The sequence below is a fragment of the Odontomachus brunneus genome, unplaced genomic scaffold (assembly GCF_010583005.1).
Source record: "Odontomachus brunneus isolate Ranch 3 - 2012 unplaced genomic scaffold, Obru_v1 Obru_scaffold_013, whole genome shotgun sequence".
Classification (NCBI taxonomy): Eukaryota; Metazoa; Arthropoda; class Insecta; order Hymenoptera; family Formicidae; genus Odontomachus; species Odontomachus brunneus.
This window is the reverse complement of record NW_022639463.1, coordinates 597,843-616,723: the sequence shown is the minus strand read 5'-3', so window position 1 is coordinate 616,723 and position 18,881 is coordinate 597,843. Positions and strand designations below refer to the sequence as shown.

General features: G+C 37.4%; 3 protein-coding genes across 7 annotated transcripts; 1 reads left to right on the top strand and 2 right to left on the bottom strand.

Annotated features, from left to right (window-relative positions):
* Positions 1 to 413: 413 nt before the first annotated feature.
* LOC116841140 (caspase-1-like) lies at positions 414 to 9,893 on the bottom strand. The gene is made up of 7 exons (XM_032808741.1): positions 9,698 to 9,893; positions 6,712 to 6,900; positions 4,910 to 5,046; positions 4,574 to 4,821; positions 3,697 to 3,878; positions 3,345 to 3,474; positions 414 to 3,118 (listed from the first exon to the last, which is right to left on the bottom strand). Exons 1-7 carry the CDS (start codon positions 9,731 to 9,733, stop codon positions 2,874 to 2,876), a joined length of 1,167 nt encoding a protein of 388 aa, XP_032664632.1. The 5' UTR covers positions 9,734 to 9,893; the 3' UTR covers positions 414 to 2,873.
* Positions 9,894 to 9,968: 75 nt separating this feature from the next.
* Positions 9,969 to 16,034, top strand: LOC116841139 (heparan-alpha-glucosaminide N-acetyltransferase-like). 5 transcript variants are annotated; one of them, XM_032808737.1, is made up of 14 exons: positions 9,969 to 10,112; positions 10,565 to 10,703; positions 11,390 to 11,920; positions 12,324 to 12,526; positions 12,603 to 12,712; positions 13,020 to 13,126; positions 13,215 to 13,324; positions 13,399 to 13,493; positions 13,570 to 13,677; positions 13,757 to 14,009; positions 14,129 to 14,423; positions 14,587 to 14,711; positions 15,078 to 15,261; positions 15,530 to 15,708. In XM_032808737.1, exons 4-14 carry the CDS (start codon positions 12,383 to 12,385, stop codon positions 15,706 to 15,708), a joined length of 1,710 nt encoding a protein of 569 aa, XP_032664628.1. In that variant the 5' UTR covers positions 9,969 to 10,112; positions 10,565 to 10,703; positions 11,390 to 11,920; positions 12,324 to 12,382. The 5 variants fall into 5 exon arrangements, with proteins under 5 accessions (XP_032664628.1, XP_032664627.1, XP_032664631.1 ...); XM_032808736.1 differs by having other exon boundaries at positions 10,039 to 10,187; XM_032808740.1 differs by lacking the exon at positions 9,969 to 10,112 and having other exon boundaries at positions 10,427 to 10,703; positions 14,144 to 14,423; positions 15,530 to 16,034.
* Positions 16,035 to 16,200: 166 nt separating this feature from the next.
* LOC116841143 (DNA polymerase beta-like) lies at positions 16,201 to 18,604 on the bottom strand. The gene is given in 7 exon segments (XM_032808743.1): positions 16,201 to 16,349; positions 16,434 to 16,620; positions 16,680 to 16,896; positions 16,898 to 16,966; positions 17,038 to 17,192; positions 17,281 to 17,416; positions 17,726 to 18,604. Coding segments are annotated over 7 exon segments (927 nt in total). The 5' UTR covers positions 17,794 to 18,604; the 3' UTR covers positions 16,201 to 16,254.
* Positions 18,605 to 18,881: the final 277 nt, after the last annotated feature.

The following is an 18,881-nucleotide window of genomic DNA, read 5'->3' as shown; positions in this document are numbered from 1 at the left end:
CATGTGAAAACTGATTCCGAGTGTATAAATATACATTTGTAGTTGCCGCGTAATGAGCCGCGTTTATATTAATCGTGTATTATCACTGCTGCAACATAAGTAACTCAGCCATTGCTCTTTGGTTACAGCAACCACATAAATAGTTGTTACGTATTTTACTATTGAATCTGGTTGGCACAACCAGATTTCTATATGGATCAACCATATTGTTTTTTCCGTGTAGATTTCACACGCAAAAAAATAACTTAGTAATATCAGCTAAACCGCTGTAGCTGATTCAAACTTAGTCAAAAGACTAATCCGTTTAGCTGTCTACTAAGAATTCGCTATGACAGCTAAAATGCATTCGCTATGAGATACAAATATATTAGGTGATATTAAAAATGCACATTATTTCAAGTAGCTAAGAAAATGGCAGTTATTCCTAAATTTTTTAACGTATGCATATATTAAAGAAATTTGTCGCACAGCTACGATCATTTGCTACGATTATTTGTTCTAGCAGCTAACATTTATCGCTGTAGCGCCTAAGTTTAAACAGCGAATAAATTTACCTTCGATAGTATCGACATTAGCTGTCTTTATTTCAGTGACATCTTATCTGTCACAGCTATTTTTTAGCTCTAGTTTTTTTTGCGTGCAAGTTTTCAAGAAGTACAATGAAACCGTTTGTAGTAGTAATTTTTGTAGTAACCGTAGTTGCCATGAATTAACTTACTGAGAAAGAAATGATTGATCTAATTAAAATTATAATTATTTTTGGCCTCAACCATATTTTTTTAGTAAAATAGTAGTAAAGAAACATACAAAGCTATAAAGCTATTAACATAAATATAAAACTATTAACATTGTTTAATTAAAAAGTTGGTTTTCCCGACCGTAACTTATAGTAATTCTTTCTCTGTATATGATTATTGTTAAATATTAAACTTTTTTTCAGGTATATATTCTTCTTTTTTAAAAATCTTCTTTACAAACTGAGGTCAAATATCTCCGATAAAGGAGTTTGGGAAGTGAGATTTTTGCACCGTTAGTCGAATTTGAAGCCATTGAAATTCGAATAATGGCGCCTCATTATCGTGTGAATTTCATTCAGCGTCTCTTCACCGTTTAAATCTCGATATTAATGTCGATGTACAATTAATTGCAGCAATGTCCACTTGAACAACCCGTGTTATCTGCCATAAATGATTTAAATTAATTCATCACCGCGAAAATTTGGAAAAACCACAGTTTCGCACTTGACTAGCGATTTCTCCCAATTTGCACATTTCCTCGCGAAAGAAAGTGTCGAAAGGGGTGAGGAGGTGATTAACGCGGTTTCGCGTGAACGGTAAAATCGCGCTATTAACGAGCGTGTAGTAGCGCGTGATCGAAGGATGAAGGGGATGCACGGTGTCGTTTTGTGCGCTCAACAAGCTGTATCGTTTTCGACCGTAGGCGGTCGACGCTTAATTAAATGTCGGAGGGCGTCGAATGCGGTTGAACGGCCCGATGGGATACCGTGGAAAGTTAGGTCAGGCGAGGAAGGGACAGACAACAACAAGAAAAAAATATATCATGGTGGGAAGGGTCGGGGGACTATCACAATAGATTACAACGGACGAACGAGTACGCGGAAAAAGAAGAAGAGGAAGAAAAGACGATCAATCAGGGATAGGATTGAAAATTGAGAGATCTCCGTCACGAGGAAGAAACGAGGTATACCTCTTTCAACCCTTATCAGGCGAGGCAACATACTTCGTAATACGTGAATGAACAGATGTTCAACTTGGGTTGCATCCTAAAACGTCCTCTTTGAGGAGAAATCACGTTACATATACTTTACATTTTCAGTCAAATTTTCCTCAAGATGGATATTCTGAAATACAATCCTGATACATCTAGCTGTGTGCAACACTTGCATAGTGCATAAATAAATAGACGAATATATTCGACAGGAGGGAGTCCAAGCGAGCAGTGAAACACACGTTTTTGAAAAAAGAAAAAAAACCAATGGCATTTATGTCACTTCGAGCAATAACCACAAATGAGATTAATTGCGTACATACAAGTAGCAGAGTTGTAAAGATTACAATGATTACTCCAAAAAAGGGATCGATCAGTCGCATTAAAAGAAAATTCGCTTACGCACAGCTAGCCCGCGTCTCGCCGATATATAATCTGCGAATATATACATATATACATACTCGCAGTATTTCCGCGAAATAGAAATGTAGAGGATCAGTTATTGTAATGTAAAATTTTCGTTATATTACGTATCACAATGTGTTTGCGTGTGTATTTAAGAGTATGTGTATTTACATTAACTTAAAATTCGCACATATAAAATAAAAAACATTATTGTATGAAAAATAATTTACAGGACAGAGGTGGATAAATATAAACGCGCTCTCGCGTGTAGGAAGCACGTTGATGCCAAGACTTTTCTCCGATATGTAACATTTATGTGTTGTGTGCGTAAATGAACTATATATGTAAGTGTATATAAAGATACACACTCGTAATTCCCACTTGCAGGGGGAACAGCGCGACATTATATTAGAATCACTCTCCAGTGTTTGGAACAAATGAAAGCGCATCACCATTTTCAAATGTTTTTAGAAAAATTTTCTGAAAATTATTCTCAGGTCTCGTTTGTAAGTTTTCGCATATTCCCTCGACGATTGACTATTCGTCAACCAGCGTGACAGAATCGTATTTCTCTTTGCCTACATACCCCTGAAAAATGTACAGCCATTCGACGCGAAGTGTAGGGAACCGCCATATCAAGCGAGGATCCCTTCGTGCTTATGCGACGTTCGCGCATCGACGAGTCATGCGATCGCGAAATCGTGCACTCGTCAATGCCGTCCCATCCGACGACGTTGCATCTACATGTTCGTCTTCGGCGGGAAGTAAACGGTTCGGAGCAGCAGCGACGTGAGCGACGGCACCTGCTTCTTCTCGTGCCTGGTCGAGTCTTCAGGGTTGTAAGAGGCGTAATCTATGGCGACTTTCCGGGCCGTCATCGTGAGCATGCTAAGCAAATCCAGCTCGGTGCCGTATTTGTTCAAGATCTCACATAGGCAGCTGACGTACCACGTGCCATCCGTAGGATTCCTCCAGGTGTAAAAGCCTTGAGACAACAGAGACGACTTCAGAATAAGAGAGAAGTATGGAGAGGAAAAGACAGAGAAAAAGAGAGAGAGAGAGAGAGAGAGAGAGAGAGAGAATTGCACGTGTCCATTAGATATACACCGACCTTTGATTACTGACATCGAACTGTCGCGCCCAATTTCTACGACGCCTCGTAAATGTAATTTGTCGAGGGACGAGATGCGGTGCGGCTAATTGACGCTTACCTTGAGCCGAGCTGTGAGCTATTAGAATATCCGCGTGAGTCGGAATCTTGTACGATGACACGCTGTCAGTTGTACTCAAACTGCGCGGGGACAACACGACCCCGTTATCGACCTCTTCGCCTCTGCAAGCCTGAAGAAAGCCAGAAGGTGAATTGGAGAAGACAAGTAACATAGAGTTTAGGGCGACTCTAGACTTGGAACTTTCAGATTTTTTATTGAACCTTCTTGGTAAATTCAACCCCCGGATATTTTCCGATATTGAGTAGTAGCGTATTAAGTTACATTCTGCGCCACTTGAGATTTCAACTCGACTCGACTCGAAAGAATATCGAAGTTGTTGGTCGCTTCTTACCTGGATGAAGAACAGTTTCGGCTTGCCCGCGAGCGTCGGGCAATTATCAGCGGTAAACGGCTTCCAAAGCTTATCGGTTTTATAAATAGCGTCCTTCGCTGATATCATGTCGTTTTGCAACCCGTGGGTCAACACGACGATACATATGCAATCGTTGTCCCTGTGATCCGTTTTGTTGCTAACTGCGACACATGAGAAAATGTAGATAATCAAGAAATTCGATCCTCCTAACGGCGAACATTCGAGCCGTTCTAAGAAGAGCTCTTTTGTCGAGGTATTTTTGTTTAAAAATCATTAGGAGAATAAAATATTTAATAATTTATTCTTCACCAAGAAGCTATGTGGTCTTCAGTTAGAGATCTGTTCGTTTTCGAAGAATTAGTGCAGTTTTTCGAGAACGGAGAGACCTTAGAACCACACTGAAAGAAAAATGTATGATATTTGGAACTATAATGACATAATAAAAAGATTATAGTTAGGAATATCTTTTTTATAGTAAATGTCACCAATAATGTTTGCAATATTTACAATATAAACATAGTATAACTGACTCATGTAAAACTTTTACTAAGGATTATAATTATTTGAAATAAAAAACATAGTAAGGTAGCAAATATTAAATGCTAAGAGAAATTAACTATTTTATATAGTCAATTGGAACATTTGGAAAATATGGATACATGTAATTATATTCCTAAAGCGTGCTTTACTATACACATAGAGTAAGATGGTAACTATAAATGTGTGTTCATGCTGCTATATCTTCGTGTTTGAAATGAACTATAAATGTTTGAGGCCAAAATGAACTATAAAATATAGTGAGATTATAGTTATTCCAACAATTTTTTTCTCTCAGTGCAAAGATACATATACTCACGTTCATCCAACACGTCAATGACTTCTCTGTGGGTAAGATTATCGTGGACCATGACATCGAATCCAAGATTGCCGAAGCTCTTTTCCAATTTCATCGCGTCTACCGACGAGCCTTCCCGCCTGTCGAAGCCTCCAATCTCGAATTCCTCGTGATTGAAGATCACACATATGCCACGATTTTTGTGATTCATATTGTACCTGTCCGCGTCTTGAGTCACCGACATGAACGCGGTTTTAGTCGCGAATTCACTGAAATCAAAAAATATCAAGCATTTCCATTCAGTTTCTTTTTTCTTTTATGGAGTCGCAAATCTATCAGCGACGTTCTCCTGTGTACCTGTTTTTCGGCAAATCATCGAAAATCCTCACGTGAGCGTCGGTCTTGTCGGCGACTTTCTTAATCGGTTCGAACGAGTAAGCCGTCGCTTGCGCGGGATTCGGAGGGCCGATGCGTTCGCACCCGAACACCGACGTCTGCAGAAAATGAACGGATTACACATAGAGGAAAAATTACACTTGGAGACGTAAAACAGTTTGCACACTTTCTACCGAATGAAGTTATAAATCTGTCGTAAGTTCATCACAAACATTAAATTTATTTAAATTATATTTTTCGAGAGCGGAGAGATCTTAGAATCACACTGAGAGAAAAATGTATGATATTTGGAACTATGGCATAGTAAAAAGATTATAGTTAGGAATATCTTTTTTATAGTAAATATGACCATAATGTTTGTAATATTTACAATATAAGCATAGTATAACTGACTCATGTAAAACTTTTACCAAGAATTATAATTATTTGAAAATAAATTATTTGAATAGCATTAAATTAATTTATTTAAAATATATTCTCACTTGTACCAAGCTTAGCATTTTAATCAAGAGTATTAAATTAAAACAATTTGCTTTCTTTATCACACTGAGAGAAAAAATATCTAAAAAATAAGAAATACCTTTTTATCAATAGCATATTTACTTAAATTTGTTTATTTAAATAGAATAAACAATTGCTTTTATGAAAGGCTAAAGTTTCCAGAAAAAGTATATTTTTTTATTTGAAAAGTATTTTGCTCGAGTGTACAAATAAATTTATTAGTACCCATCGTATGAATATTTCTTAGATTTCTTTTTCTCAATGTGTACATAGAGTCAACCCAGCATCGAATGAAAGCAGCCTTTTTCTTTGATAGTTTTATAATATTCTACTGAAGAAAATGAATTCTCCTTTTGAATACACGACAGATCTCGAGTTTTTCTTAAATTCGTGATGAGCACATTTTGAAGCTATCATTAAGAAAATATTACTTGTAAATACAGCTATTATTTACAATGAGAGAAAAATGTATGATATTTGGAACTATAATGGCATAGTAAAAAGATTATAGTTAGGAATATCTTTTTTATAGTAAATGTCACCATAATGTTTGTAATATTTACAATATAAGCATAGTATAACTGACTCATGTAAAACTTTTACCAAGAATTATAATTATTTGAAATAAAAAACATAATAAGGTAGCAAATATTAAATGGTAAGAGAAATATTTTATATAGAACTATTTTATATAGTCAATACAATTGGAATATTTGGAAAATATTACATGTAACTATATTCCTAAAGCGTGTTTTATTATACATATAGAATAATAAGATGGTGACTATAAATGTGTGTTCATTCTGCTATATCTTCGTGTTTAGATGAATTATAAATATATGTTTGAGGCCAAAACAAACTATAAAATATAGTGAGATTATAGTTATTCTAACTATTTTTTTCTCTCAGTGTAGAGGGAAGATAAACTGAGTAATTGCTTCTGTAAGTAGTAGAGCGATATTTTATCGCATTCTATTGTCATCGTCGATTCCGCAACAAAAGATCTAATAAAAAAGAAAAAAAAAAAGAAAAACAACGACAGGATGCGCTCGTACGATAACAACGAGTTTGTCTCGTGCCGCGTTCCTCTCTGTTTTCGTCTTCACCGCGATTTCCGCGCGTTTACACTCAACAGGCAAAAACAACAGCGACGGAGCTCGTGACCAGCCAATCGTCGATACACCTCACAGTCGACGAAATCTCGTTGAAATTCCTTCACCCGGTGCATCACATTACACGTAACAGCAATTGAATATACGCACATCTGGAGCGGATAGAGATTTGGGTCGTGAAGTGACACCGCCCGCGGGAAACGTGGATTCACCAGCACCGCCTTCGCCGATGACGACGATGCCGCTGCCGCCGATGGAATCTATCACCGAATTGGATCTTCGTTTGCGGGAAGGTGACGCTCGATCGTCCACGAGCGTCTCGTCATTGTCGTTTTCTTTCTGAAAGGAAAAGAGAGAAATAAATTGCGCAACGATCAAGAAATCCGTCCGTTAATTACTCGTGCAGACAATATGAGCCTCGACAGCGGATTTTCATCGTGATCGATGCTCCTGAGCAGTGATATCAATCGAGTAAAGCTGGCGTCAAACGATACCAGCTTATTCCCAGAAATCCCCTCATATTTATTTATTTATTTACTTATTTATTTACTTATTTATATCCGAGCAAGAAAGCTCTCGTAACGGAGCAAAAAACATGAAGAATCGCTATTGTAAAATTCAGCCGGTTTATCAGCCATTATATGTCCATTTGAAGATCACAGTAGGCCTGTTACTGTCTTATCGCGACTGTTATAATTAAATCATGACTTTATCTCGATAAAACGGAACTAGAGAGATGAAATCGATTGATATACGCATACAGGAAGACAAAGAAAGAGAAAGAAAGGGTAAGAACAACGAAGGACATCGCATATCTGTTTTTCACGATCTTAATAAAGCTCTTCACTTACATACAACTATCAGATTAATACTGATTAAGTCAATCACACGTAGCCTTTTCACAATGTAGCTAAAGCGTAATCTGAAATGAAAGTGAGCTATTGATAAGAAATCCGTGGTCCGGAGCAGGCAACAAAGTCTACAACTATGTGCCCACAGTGTTGCAGGCTCGTCGAGCTACTGATTAGTCATCCCCCTTGTCGATCGCAGATTACAAGAAAAAAAAAAGATGAGCGAAGTATGGGCGATAAAACGGAACAATCGCCGGCTCGATGACAATGGCTCGTCCAGAATTCCCTCGGTAAATTCTCGAGGCAAAATTTTAGTCCCAATTTTCAACCCGAGCTTTCTGACATCTGTATGTTCGGAAAGATCAATATATCTTTCGCATATGTAGTAACTAAGGTCCTACTTAGCGCCTCTAAATAGTACATTGAGAGAAAAATATAGTTGCTTTTGGCGTCAACTATACTTTTTTGTGATTTTAACCAGAAAAGAATTTGAAGAACTATCTTTCTAATAACACTTACTAAAACAATGGTTTTTTCTAACTATTTGTATGGTTAAAATCACAAAAGAATATAGTTGATGCCGAAAACAACTATATTTTTCTCTCAGTGTAGGAAAAACGCCGGTTATAGATTCTAAAGAGAATTCTTTTCGACAAGACCAGATTAAATAAAGTCGAAAAAAGTTGATAATATACTGAGAGAAAAATGTATGATATTTGGAACTATAATGGCATAGTAAAAAGATTATAGTTAGGAATATCTTTTTTATAGTAAATGTCACTATAATGTTTGTAATATTTACAATATAAGCATAATATAACTGATTCATGTAAAACTTTTACCAAAAATTATAATTATTTATAATAAAAAATATAGTAAGGTAGCAAATATTAAATGGTAAGAGAAACTAACTATTTTATATAGTCAATACAAATGGAATATTTGGAAAATATGGGTACATGTAACTATATTCCCAAGCTGTGCTTTACTATATATATAGAATAATAAGGTGGTGACTATAAATATGTGTTCATTCTGCTTTATCTTCGTGTTTAGATGAACTATAAATATATGTTTGAGGCCAAAACGAACTATAAAATATAGTGAGATTATAGTTATTCCAATTATTTTTTTCTCTCAGTGTAGGCTTTAAAGCATTAAAGTTAAATTCGAGTATTAAAGTTAAAGGCGTTCAATGGAATATTGAGATGTGAAATAATCTTAATTCGTGAAGGTCGAGAATAGGATCAAAATTTCGACTCAGGTTGGAACAAATGTGTTTCATATTGTTTCAAAGTCGCTTCTCTATTCCCTCTCGCCCCTTCTGACGTGAGCAAATCTCTGAGCCGAAATTTTAGCTCTATTCCCGACCTAAACTTTCGAACATCTGTATTCGGGAAGACCAGTGTATATTTAATACACATGGAAACTCAAGCCCTGCTAATTAGTGTCTGTAAAGGGCAGAAAATACAGATATTGTTCATATAGACTCCAAAGAAGACCTCTGGGCAAAGTTAGTGAATTAAATAGAATCAAAAGAGATTGAAATTAATCTGAATTTATCGAGATCGGAAGTAGGATCAAAATATTGACTCGGGTTGCGACGCACGTTTCAAAGTCACTCTTCGTTCTCTCTCGTCCCTTTTGACGTCCGAAAATCCCCGAGCCGAAATTTTAGCCCTACTCCCGACTTGAACTTTTGATATCCGGAAAGATCAGTGAAACATATTTAATACACATTGAAGAAAACTCAAGTCCTGTTTGGAGTATAATGTGGGATATAGAGCCCTACTTCTCGGAGTATCAAGATAGGCGTTACGTGAGATATTCAAGTCAAAAGTGGGATCAAAATTTCGACTCAAGTCGTTTCTTCGACTAAAAATTAAAGTGACAAAAGTCGGACGAGTCGCTACGAGCCGACGCGAACTGATGAAGCGCCGAGCTCGAGTCGTAGTTGCGGAAATTTGCGCGAGCACATCGACTCGTCAGCGCCGATTGGATTTTGACAGATCAGCCTAAGCAGTCGCCTGGATCGATTTCGGAGGAAAACGTAAAAGCGGCCTTGTCATCGTCATAGACAACAAAGCCGCAGCAATTGACATAAGGCATACTATCCGATATCGAACACACGTCGAACACGCACGGAGTATCAATAGTCTCCGGTAGTCCGTCGAGGACCGAATTTGCGCGAAGCACTAATCTCCGGATTCGCGCAACACCTGCTTCTCTTTCCTTCGTCCTTTTTTCCCGCGGTTTTATCTTGAAGCGTTCGATACGCAACGTACCTTGACTTCGCCGTTGTCGCTCGTCGAGGACTCCATGTCGCCGAGGAGGGACCTGTCGAGCGCACGGTCGAGCGATCGCCGAGAATGGAGTCTTCTTTGGCGTGTCGGGGAACTTGGAGAAGCGCGGAGAACTCCACGTGAAGTCCGCCGAGATGTCCGCAATACGACTAACAGGGCAGATTAATCTCGGCGGATTTTAAAACGCTTGCCTTAGTAGAAGTGTTGCCGCGCGATTATCGAGCAGGCTTATCAGTTTATTATCAGGCTTGATTTTTATCGCGTCTCCGTAGTCCGTCATGAAGAACGGCTAGTGTGAAAATGTCTAACCGCGATATCCGTTGTCTCGTAGCGTCAGGATGTTCGCCGCTGTTAGTCGACGGCAATAGTTGGCCCTGGAGACATTCGGAGAGCCCCGGTACGGATTGTTTACGACGGGGACGGGCAAGAGACAAAGCAAAAACGCCGATCCGCTGATCTACATCTCCATGACGTAGCTATAATTGAAAACACAATGGAGTGACGACTCAACTCGACTTTGCTTCAACCCCTAGAGTCGCGTTTGACGCGAAACCGTAACGCTACTCGTGGTCGATCGTCTTTCTCTTTCTCTCCCCCCCCTCTCTCTCTCTCTCTCTCTCTCTCTCTCTCTCTCTCTCTCTCTCTCTCTCTGTGTGCGTGTTTTCCTTTTATTCAAATTCAAAGGTGCTCTCTTTGCATCTTATTGCGAGAACTACCGACACACTATCTGCTTGGATAACCAATAAAAAATAACATATATCTAACAGGAAAGATAACTTCCGCCTCGAGTTAAGACCACGTGCTCTTTCTTATCTCATGCTGGTATAACTAACTCGTTCCTGTTTTCAGAATTGCAAAGAGAGATGCAGAATCGATGTAGAATAATAGCGTCAACTGATCTATGCCAATCGTGGTTTCCTTCGATTTTGATCATACAAGAATCATACGTACACTTGTCAGCTTTCACTCTTGAAAAGGAAAAAATCACGTAAGCTTAAAATAGAGAAAAATTGTTACTAATTATGAATCTTTAATTTCAGAAAAATCCGTGCACTTACAAATATTCAGACCAATCAGTTCGCGGCGTCGAAAATTCCGAAATTTACGAATATTCCAGGAAGTTTCACGATGCGAATTTTTCGAAATTCATAGACTCTTTGTGTTACGTGTCAATAGATAATGCCACATATTCAAAGATAAATTATCCTCGGATTATTGTCGGATATCTTTCTCTCTGACGCGGGATAATGACTCATCGAGTTTCACGCCAGAATAGTAGTGTGAGATGTAACATAAAATATAGAAGCAAGTGTACATACATTGTGTGATACACGTGTATACATGAAAGGCTCGTTACCGCGTCTCTCCTGATGGTATGGCACGTAATCAGAATCTTTTTCTTCCGCTTACGTCGTGCGGCAGATACACGCGACGATAGGGATGTAGATAGATTTTTCGATCCCCGGCAAAATATATTTGCATCCGCACGTACGAAAACAGAACATGATAGATATAAAATAGCGGCTATAAAATGTAATCTCAAAGCTTTTCGAGGCAGTGTTTTCGCACACACAAATCGCTTGCAAGAGTGTCTACCTCTCTCATCTCGCACGATAATGTGTGGTTAGAATAGAAAACTGGTACTCATTTCATTTCTTTTCTTTTCCTCTCCAGTCTCTCGCCCACGAAAACTGGAGCGTACTGTGTGTCGAAGGCTGCATGTAGTACAATGGTCGATCCTGTGTCTCGACGACTCGATGATGAAAATCTCAATAAACAACAACAAGTATCGCTACGCGTCTGCCTGTCGAGTTTGACGTCTCTCGCGCGCCCTCGCGCGCGCATGCGTCTCTGCGCCCTTTTCAAAACACTTAACTCCCAAACGATTCACCGACCAATCGGAGGCCCGCGCAACTCGCTTGTACACTTGCTGCACTTCCTGAAACTGTCAAGAAGACGCGAGAGCGAGGAGTGACGCGAACGAGATATCTATATAGAAAAGAAAAGAGGAAGGACGCAGTTGCGGTTGGTTGCGAAGCGGCTGGTTACGAGCGTATGTAAACTCAACCGTGACGAGGCAAGCTTTCATCCACCGAAATTACTCGTGTTCGTACTTTCTTACTGTGATCCGTGCGATCGTGGGTGCATTCGGCTGTGTATACGTGAAAGGGATCGTCGTTGTGTAGTTTGCGATGCAAGTTTCGGGTGAGTAAACAAGAAATAGGTGAAACTACATTCTGTAGCGAATTCGTGCGAATCGTGCATAAATCGATCGATTGTCACGCTTCTCAAGGTCACGTACCCGGTTCCGTCTGCGTTTCGGTTAATGTGTTTCGTGTGTCACCTTTTATCGCGGCAATTATGTGCAATTTACCTTCTACTGCGTCTTCTGAAAGTCGGTCTACCATACCTTGATGCGGAATCTATAATCTTTGAAAGATACACAAAGTATACATTAAAGGAAAAAGAGAAAATTGATTAAACGTAAATTATTGCCAACGTCTTTCTCTGAATAGTCAATCACCATTTTTCTGTTGTAACAGCACCGTTTCCTTATTACCTTTTCCTTATTACTTTAACTATGTACATACCTATATTTATTTTGCAGTGGTGCTCATACTAAAAAAATTTTGGTAAGACTTCGAAGAAACTGACAGTCGTGACAACATGGCCTTTGCAAGTCAACAGCTAGCAGCTAATCCTTGTCTAGATGCCAATGTATCACTTGGAGTAGACCAAGCATGTTTCAGCATCATAAATAAATACAACATATCTATCACATTGTTTTCCTATTTGACAGAATGTTACTTGGTTTGTACTCGTCAAGTTTTACACAAGAATGATTTCATCAGATTGACTATTAATAACTCTAATTTTTTTGCAACAGTGCAACGGAGTACCAAGAGCGGTCTTACCAGCAAACACGAATACTACATTGGTTATACCTACAAAATATCCTCTGCATGTGTTTTATAAAAATAGATATGAGATTTGTCAGTAAGTAATTTAATAATATGCAAATGTATTGTCATTTGTAATTTATTATACTGATTAACGCAACTGTTGATGATTAACAACTTATTTCTATCGAAATGGTAAAAAAGATAGGTTTTTAAAGAAATATATAATGCAACAAAAAGAAAAATTCTCATATATTCTTTCCAGTTTTATTCATTGCCAATTAAAAATATAAAATGTAATAATTTTGATAAGAAATGACAAACTTGTAGATTATTCTGCTAATTCTAGCGTTAAGATATATATTACATATATGTAATTACAACTCATCAACTTACATTTTTAGCACCACGTACAATTTTAAAGAACATGGAAGTTACGGATGGAATATTTCCCAGGAAGATCTATGCTCGCATATTTACATGATTCACGAACCAATAAACAGTTATCTCCGTAAGTCCAAAAATTTGAAAAAAATTTCGTAAAAACTCGCACAATTCTAATCGGTAGAATCTCGATATTAATCGACCGTTCTTTGCAGCAATATTTGTAGCTTTTATGGTGTTTGCTCTCTTGTGGATCTTATTTGCAACATGCAAAGTGATTGTACGTGTAATAAAAGGAAAATTGTCGCCCGACAGCGTGCACGATGTAAGCTCGCGTGCATAAATATCGATCGTGTAGTCATACATGTCAGAGACATCGATTACCTCGTGTACTTTCAGGACTTGGACAGACTCCAAGAAGCGGAGACGTCGAACCCGGTGATCAGAACAAGCAGAGTTAGTACCAGAATCCGCTCAGTCGACACATTCCGAGGGTATATCGTTTGTCGCCACATGCAATATGACGTGATTAGTGCCAAGTATCGCGTGTACGAGAAAAATCTTTTTCAGGATCGCTATATTACTGATGATATTCGTTAACAACGGCGGTGGCCAGTATGTGTTCTTCAATCACAGCGTTTGGAACGGCCTGACCGTGGCGGACCTGATGCTACCCTGGTAAATAATCACGTGTACCTTATCGCCGTTATTACATACATTGTGCTGTACTCTTCTACGTGTCTCGCTTCATGCTCAGGTTTGCATGGATCATGGGATTGTCAATTACCATATCGAAACGGTCGGAACTTCGCGTATCGAATTCACGCGGCAAGATTATCTTACGTTGCTTGCAGCGCGCATTTATCCTCATACTTCTGGGACTGATGTTGAATTCGATTTACACGAAGTCGTTGAAGGACCTCCGGTTTCCGGGTGTTCTTCAATTGCTGGCTGTTTCGTACTTCGTATGCGCTACCGTCGAGACTATATTCATGAAGGCGCACTCTCAGGTTTGATTGAACAACGTTTCTGGCTGTACCGTGTGTGTACACGCGGTATTGTCCACGCGTCACGTACACACTGTGTCTGTTTGCGAGAATCAACTTGGTTTAATTTATTAATTCCTTAGGACGACTTGTTGCAGTTCGGTCGATTCACAGTATTGCGAGACATTCTGGACAGTTGGGCGCAATGGGTCATTATCTTAGCGATCGCGACGACGCATACTCTGATCACTTTTCTCATGCCTGTACCGGATTGTCCGAAAGGATACTTAGGGCCAGGCGGTTACCACAATTTCGGAAAGAATGTTAACTGTACTGGAGGTGCAGCTGGTTACATAGACAGACTCGTTTTCGGTAGTCACATGTATCATCACACAAACAATCCTGTGTATGGTACCATTTTACCTCATGATCCTGAAGGTATGGCGAACGGCTCAACGTTTTCTTTTTTCTTTTATCAGTAAACTTCTGAAGAACAGACAAAAATTCTATCAAATTCAGTTAAAATTTAATTTAAAAAAATAAACAGTTTTAAAATTCTAAAAAACGTTGCATTTGCTTTATTAACGCAATATATTTGCAGGAATAATGAATACCATATCTATAATATTAGTTGTGTACATGGGAGTGCACGCTGGGAAAATCTTGCTGCTCTATTACCAGTGCAATGCAAGAGTAGTCCGTTGGCTGCTATGGTCAGGTCTCACGGTAAGCCTCAATGTTTTATAATAATATACAGAAAATATCATTGTAACGATATCAATCTTTTTTTAACAATTACAAGCATCGAGCAGGAAAAATTTCTAGATACAACTAGTCAGTTTTCTAAAAAACAATAGTTCCATTTTAAAAAGATGAAAATGATTTCTTACAAAAAAAGAATATTTTAGAAATTTTTATTGATGCATTTTATTTCCGTTTAAAAAACTGATTAATGCATTTAGAACTTTTTCCTGTTCGACCATTCTAATTAGTAAAAATATAGTACTGTTACGGTGAACATATACACATACATACCCTATATAAGCGATATAAAAAAAATAGAACACAAATAACCAACATCGATATTCACAGGGTCTTATCGCTGGAATACTGTGTCATTTTGACAAAGAATCTGGAGTGATACCGGTCAGCAAGAAAATGATGTCGCTTTCGTTTGTTCTCACTGTTTCCTGTTTTGCGTTTTTATTATATGCGATTTTACATTTCTTCGTTGATTACAAACAATACTGGAGTGGAGCTCCATTTATTTATGCAGGTTTGTGTGTATACATATATATATATATATAATACCTAATAATGTTTTCATTTCGGCAATGTATTTATGCAATGATTGTGTGGAGAAAGTAGCTTTGCAGCTGCAAACGACTTTCTTCATTGAACGCAATCATTGTTTCTTTAAGCTCTTTTCACATCATAAAGATACACTTCATTTTACACACAAAAAGATACACATAGAAAGAATATCATTCACAGATTTTGTCCTTACAATTAAGTGTTATATATTTTTTGACTATTTGTTTTAGGTTTAAATCCAATCACACTTTATATTGGTCATACCATTACCAAGGGCTTATTCCCATGGGCATGGAAATTGGCTCATGCTACACATTGGTCGCTACTCGCTATGAACCTGTGGACTACAATTTTATGGGGTGTTATTGCATATTGGCTTTATCTGAAGGACGTTATCATATCCATTTAAAGTTATTCTCGAAGTAGCACTGTTATATATTGACAGGTATTGTTGTATAATTATATTCCAGCGTGGAATTAAAGAAATCATTGCATATTGTGATATTGCGTAAACATATGCTTATAAAGCTAAAAGAAACGTTAACTTCGGAAGCAGATATCTCCGAGCCTTTGCGATGGGAGAAATAACGAAACTAAATGAGAAGTGTAGCTCTATGGCACGCAATTTGTGTAAATGTTCCTTGACGAATTTTGTAAAATTATACAAGTTGCAATTCATTTTAATCATCACCATGTACTAATTTTCTAAATAATCAATACGTTTTGTAAAACTCAGTCTTCTCTTTGATTTTATACTTATAATATTAATATATTAATATACGTTTACTTACAACATTAATATTCAAAACATTTAGATAATAATTTTAGATATTTTGAATATTAGTGCCGTAAATTTGGCACTTTTCGTTAAACATTAAATAACGATATAAGTAACATCTAAATTCAATAGCGTACTCATACCAACATAGCCAATAATATTACACCATTTTACCATTTACGAATTTCTGCATCCCGGAAGCTCATATGACAAGCCCAAGATATTAAAGATATCTTCCTCGCACGTGATATTTTCGGTTTTACCTGACGCACCTAAGAATAATATTGCCGTATCTATGAATTGCTCTTACGAGTTACAAAGTTTTAAAATACTGTTTATACATATTCAAAGTCTACCTTTGGATTTTAACATATATTTACTGAGGGCGTATTTTTGCTGTAACGCGTATCTTTTAATAGTTTTGTTGAACATTTCATTTCCCGTATAATAAAGTATGGCGCAATAATACTGATCGTAAAATACAAAATGTATACTCAGTCTTCCGAAACGTTCTTTCATACATGTTGGTAATCGACATGCACCCTATAAAATAAATATGCAGTAAAAGATCTGAAAGTTTTCCAACTGATCTCATTACTTACCACAAAATTTTTAGATCCAAGGGATATCGTATCTGCGACCAAATCTCGACCTTTGAGCCATTTAACAATCACTTTCATGGATATGTTTTTGTTCCTTGTTGGCACTTTTGATATATAATCGGGATGTGTAACAATAGCAGTGATAATGGTCTCATCCAAGCCACGTCTGTAGTTTCCACAAATAGTTACAAGATATTCATAGTTTAATTCATTGAGAGTCTGTCAACAATTGCTCTATCTTCATGACCTCTTCTCTAGGCATTTTCTTGTTAAAATCTTCAAAGTACCTAAAAATATTTGTTACATCAGTTTCTTATTATATCGTTGATAACTCAACGATATAACAATCAGTCTATACTTCAATTCTAATCTCTGGCGAGCTGAGAATTTGTCTTGGTGCTTCTTGAGGTCTTCCAGTGTCTTGATATCATCTGCTAAATCTTTTGCCTTTTTAAGACCTATGCCAGGTATCTTTATTAACATTCTGATAATATATTTTTTCTTCTGATTATTCTTTCTATTCTTTAGAAGGAATATACATGAAGATTTAGAAAAAATTGTATCTTTACTAAAAAGATAACCATATGAAAAATTACAGTACCATTTCTAATCCTTTATACTTTCCTGTCTGAAGAAACTTTTCTTTCTTGTCCCCTATTTTCTTTCCTATCCCATATAATGTCTTTACTTGTCCAATTTTAACCCTTTCTGGTAAGTTACTTAATACCTGAGCTGCACTGCAGTATGCAAATAATGGTACAAATTATCACAGCAAAGTTGGTAATCTGCCATTTCTGTGAGTAAATCTTTTTTGTTATGTATCAATTACATATATCATGCAGAATTGCTCGATAAATTGAGGTCCTTATTCTAAACTCTTTTTTTATTGATAAAATGTGCTTATAAATCAATCAGAAGGTTTAATAATAAAAGGCCAATTATAGGTCACACTTAGAGATATTTTTATAAATTAAAGAGAAGCTTAGAATAAGAATCTAAGACATTAACAATTCCCCAAAATGCAGTTATTAGAAAAAATCATTTACCCATAACAAAACTCGCAAATATCCCGATTCGGGTGATTCAGCGGGATATGTACCTTCTTCTCAACCATTGTGCATGTGCAAAGTTAAAAATCGACAGAAATTTGAAGACAATGATCGATTCGTTTTCGATTTCGTATCTAGCAATATTGTTGTGTAAATAAAGCTTTTGACGTTGCTTCGATGCAGAGCACCTTATATTGTCATATCTATCGCTATCCTGGACAGTCCCGGGCAACTCGTCGTACGCTCGATCGATCGCCCATAGATCAGTTTCACACACAAGATACTCGTATCTCATTGTTAAATAGTACGTAAACATCAATAAACATATTTGTAAAACAACGCACAAGTGCGTGCGTCACTTGGCACATGTGGCATTTTGCATATGTTGCAAGTGTGGTGCCTGATTAGAAGAGTGTGTGTATAATATAATACCTTTCTTCGATTGTAAATCAACGTACAACGAATAGAAATTGATTACACGGCTATATTGATTCGCTTTATATTGAGTCAATTTATTAAATTTACAAGGACCATGTACAATAAGTTGTGAAGAACCCTCTACAATAAACTATTAGTCATAAGCAGCAAGCAAATTCACAGTCGATTATTTTCAAAAATAGATGCGCTTGAAATGTTACCCGCGTGTTCTCAGGGTGCACACTCATGCAGAGAAATAGCGGAGCGCAGAACGAGAGCGGAACCAATCACAAGCGTTCCGCAGTTTTTGTTGCATGGATTTTTACAATAAGAGTGCGATTACATGAGCGTACGGAAACGCGTAAATGCGGAAAAGTAACTAGTAATTAAATGGGATCCGTGCGGTTTCGTTCTCTTTTCCGTAAAGGCCATTCTACAATAGCTGTAAGAATATGGCTGTAAAGCTGTAACGTGAGCGATCAGCGAATGAAAATAATTCATTTCGAGTCTTACAGCCTTACAGCCATATTCTTACAGCTATTGTAGAATGGTCTTAAGAGCTTTTGCACGTAGAAAAATTTTAACCGTAAAGTCGTAAGAAAACTGACCTAACCAAGAGTTGATTATTCTCCTTGCGTTCGAGGAATAATCAACTGTGATTGGTCAATTTTCTTACAACCTTACGGTTAAAATTTTTCTACGTGCAAAGGCTTTAAGGGACGTCTACATTGGAAGT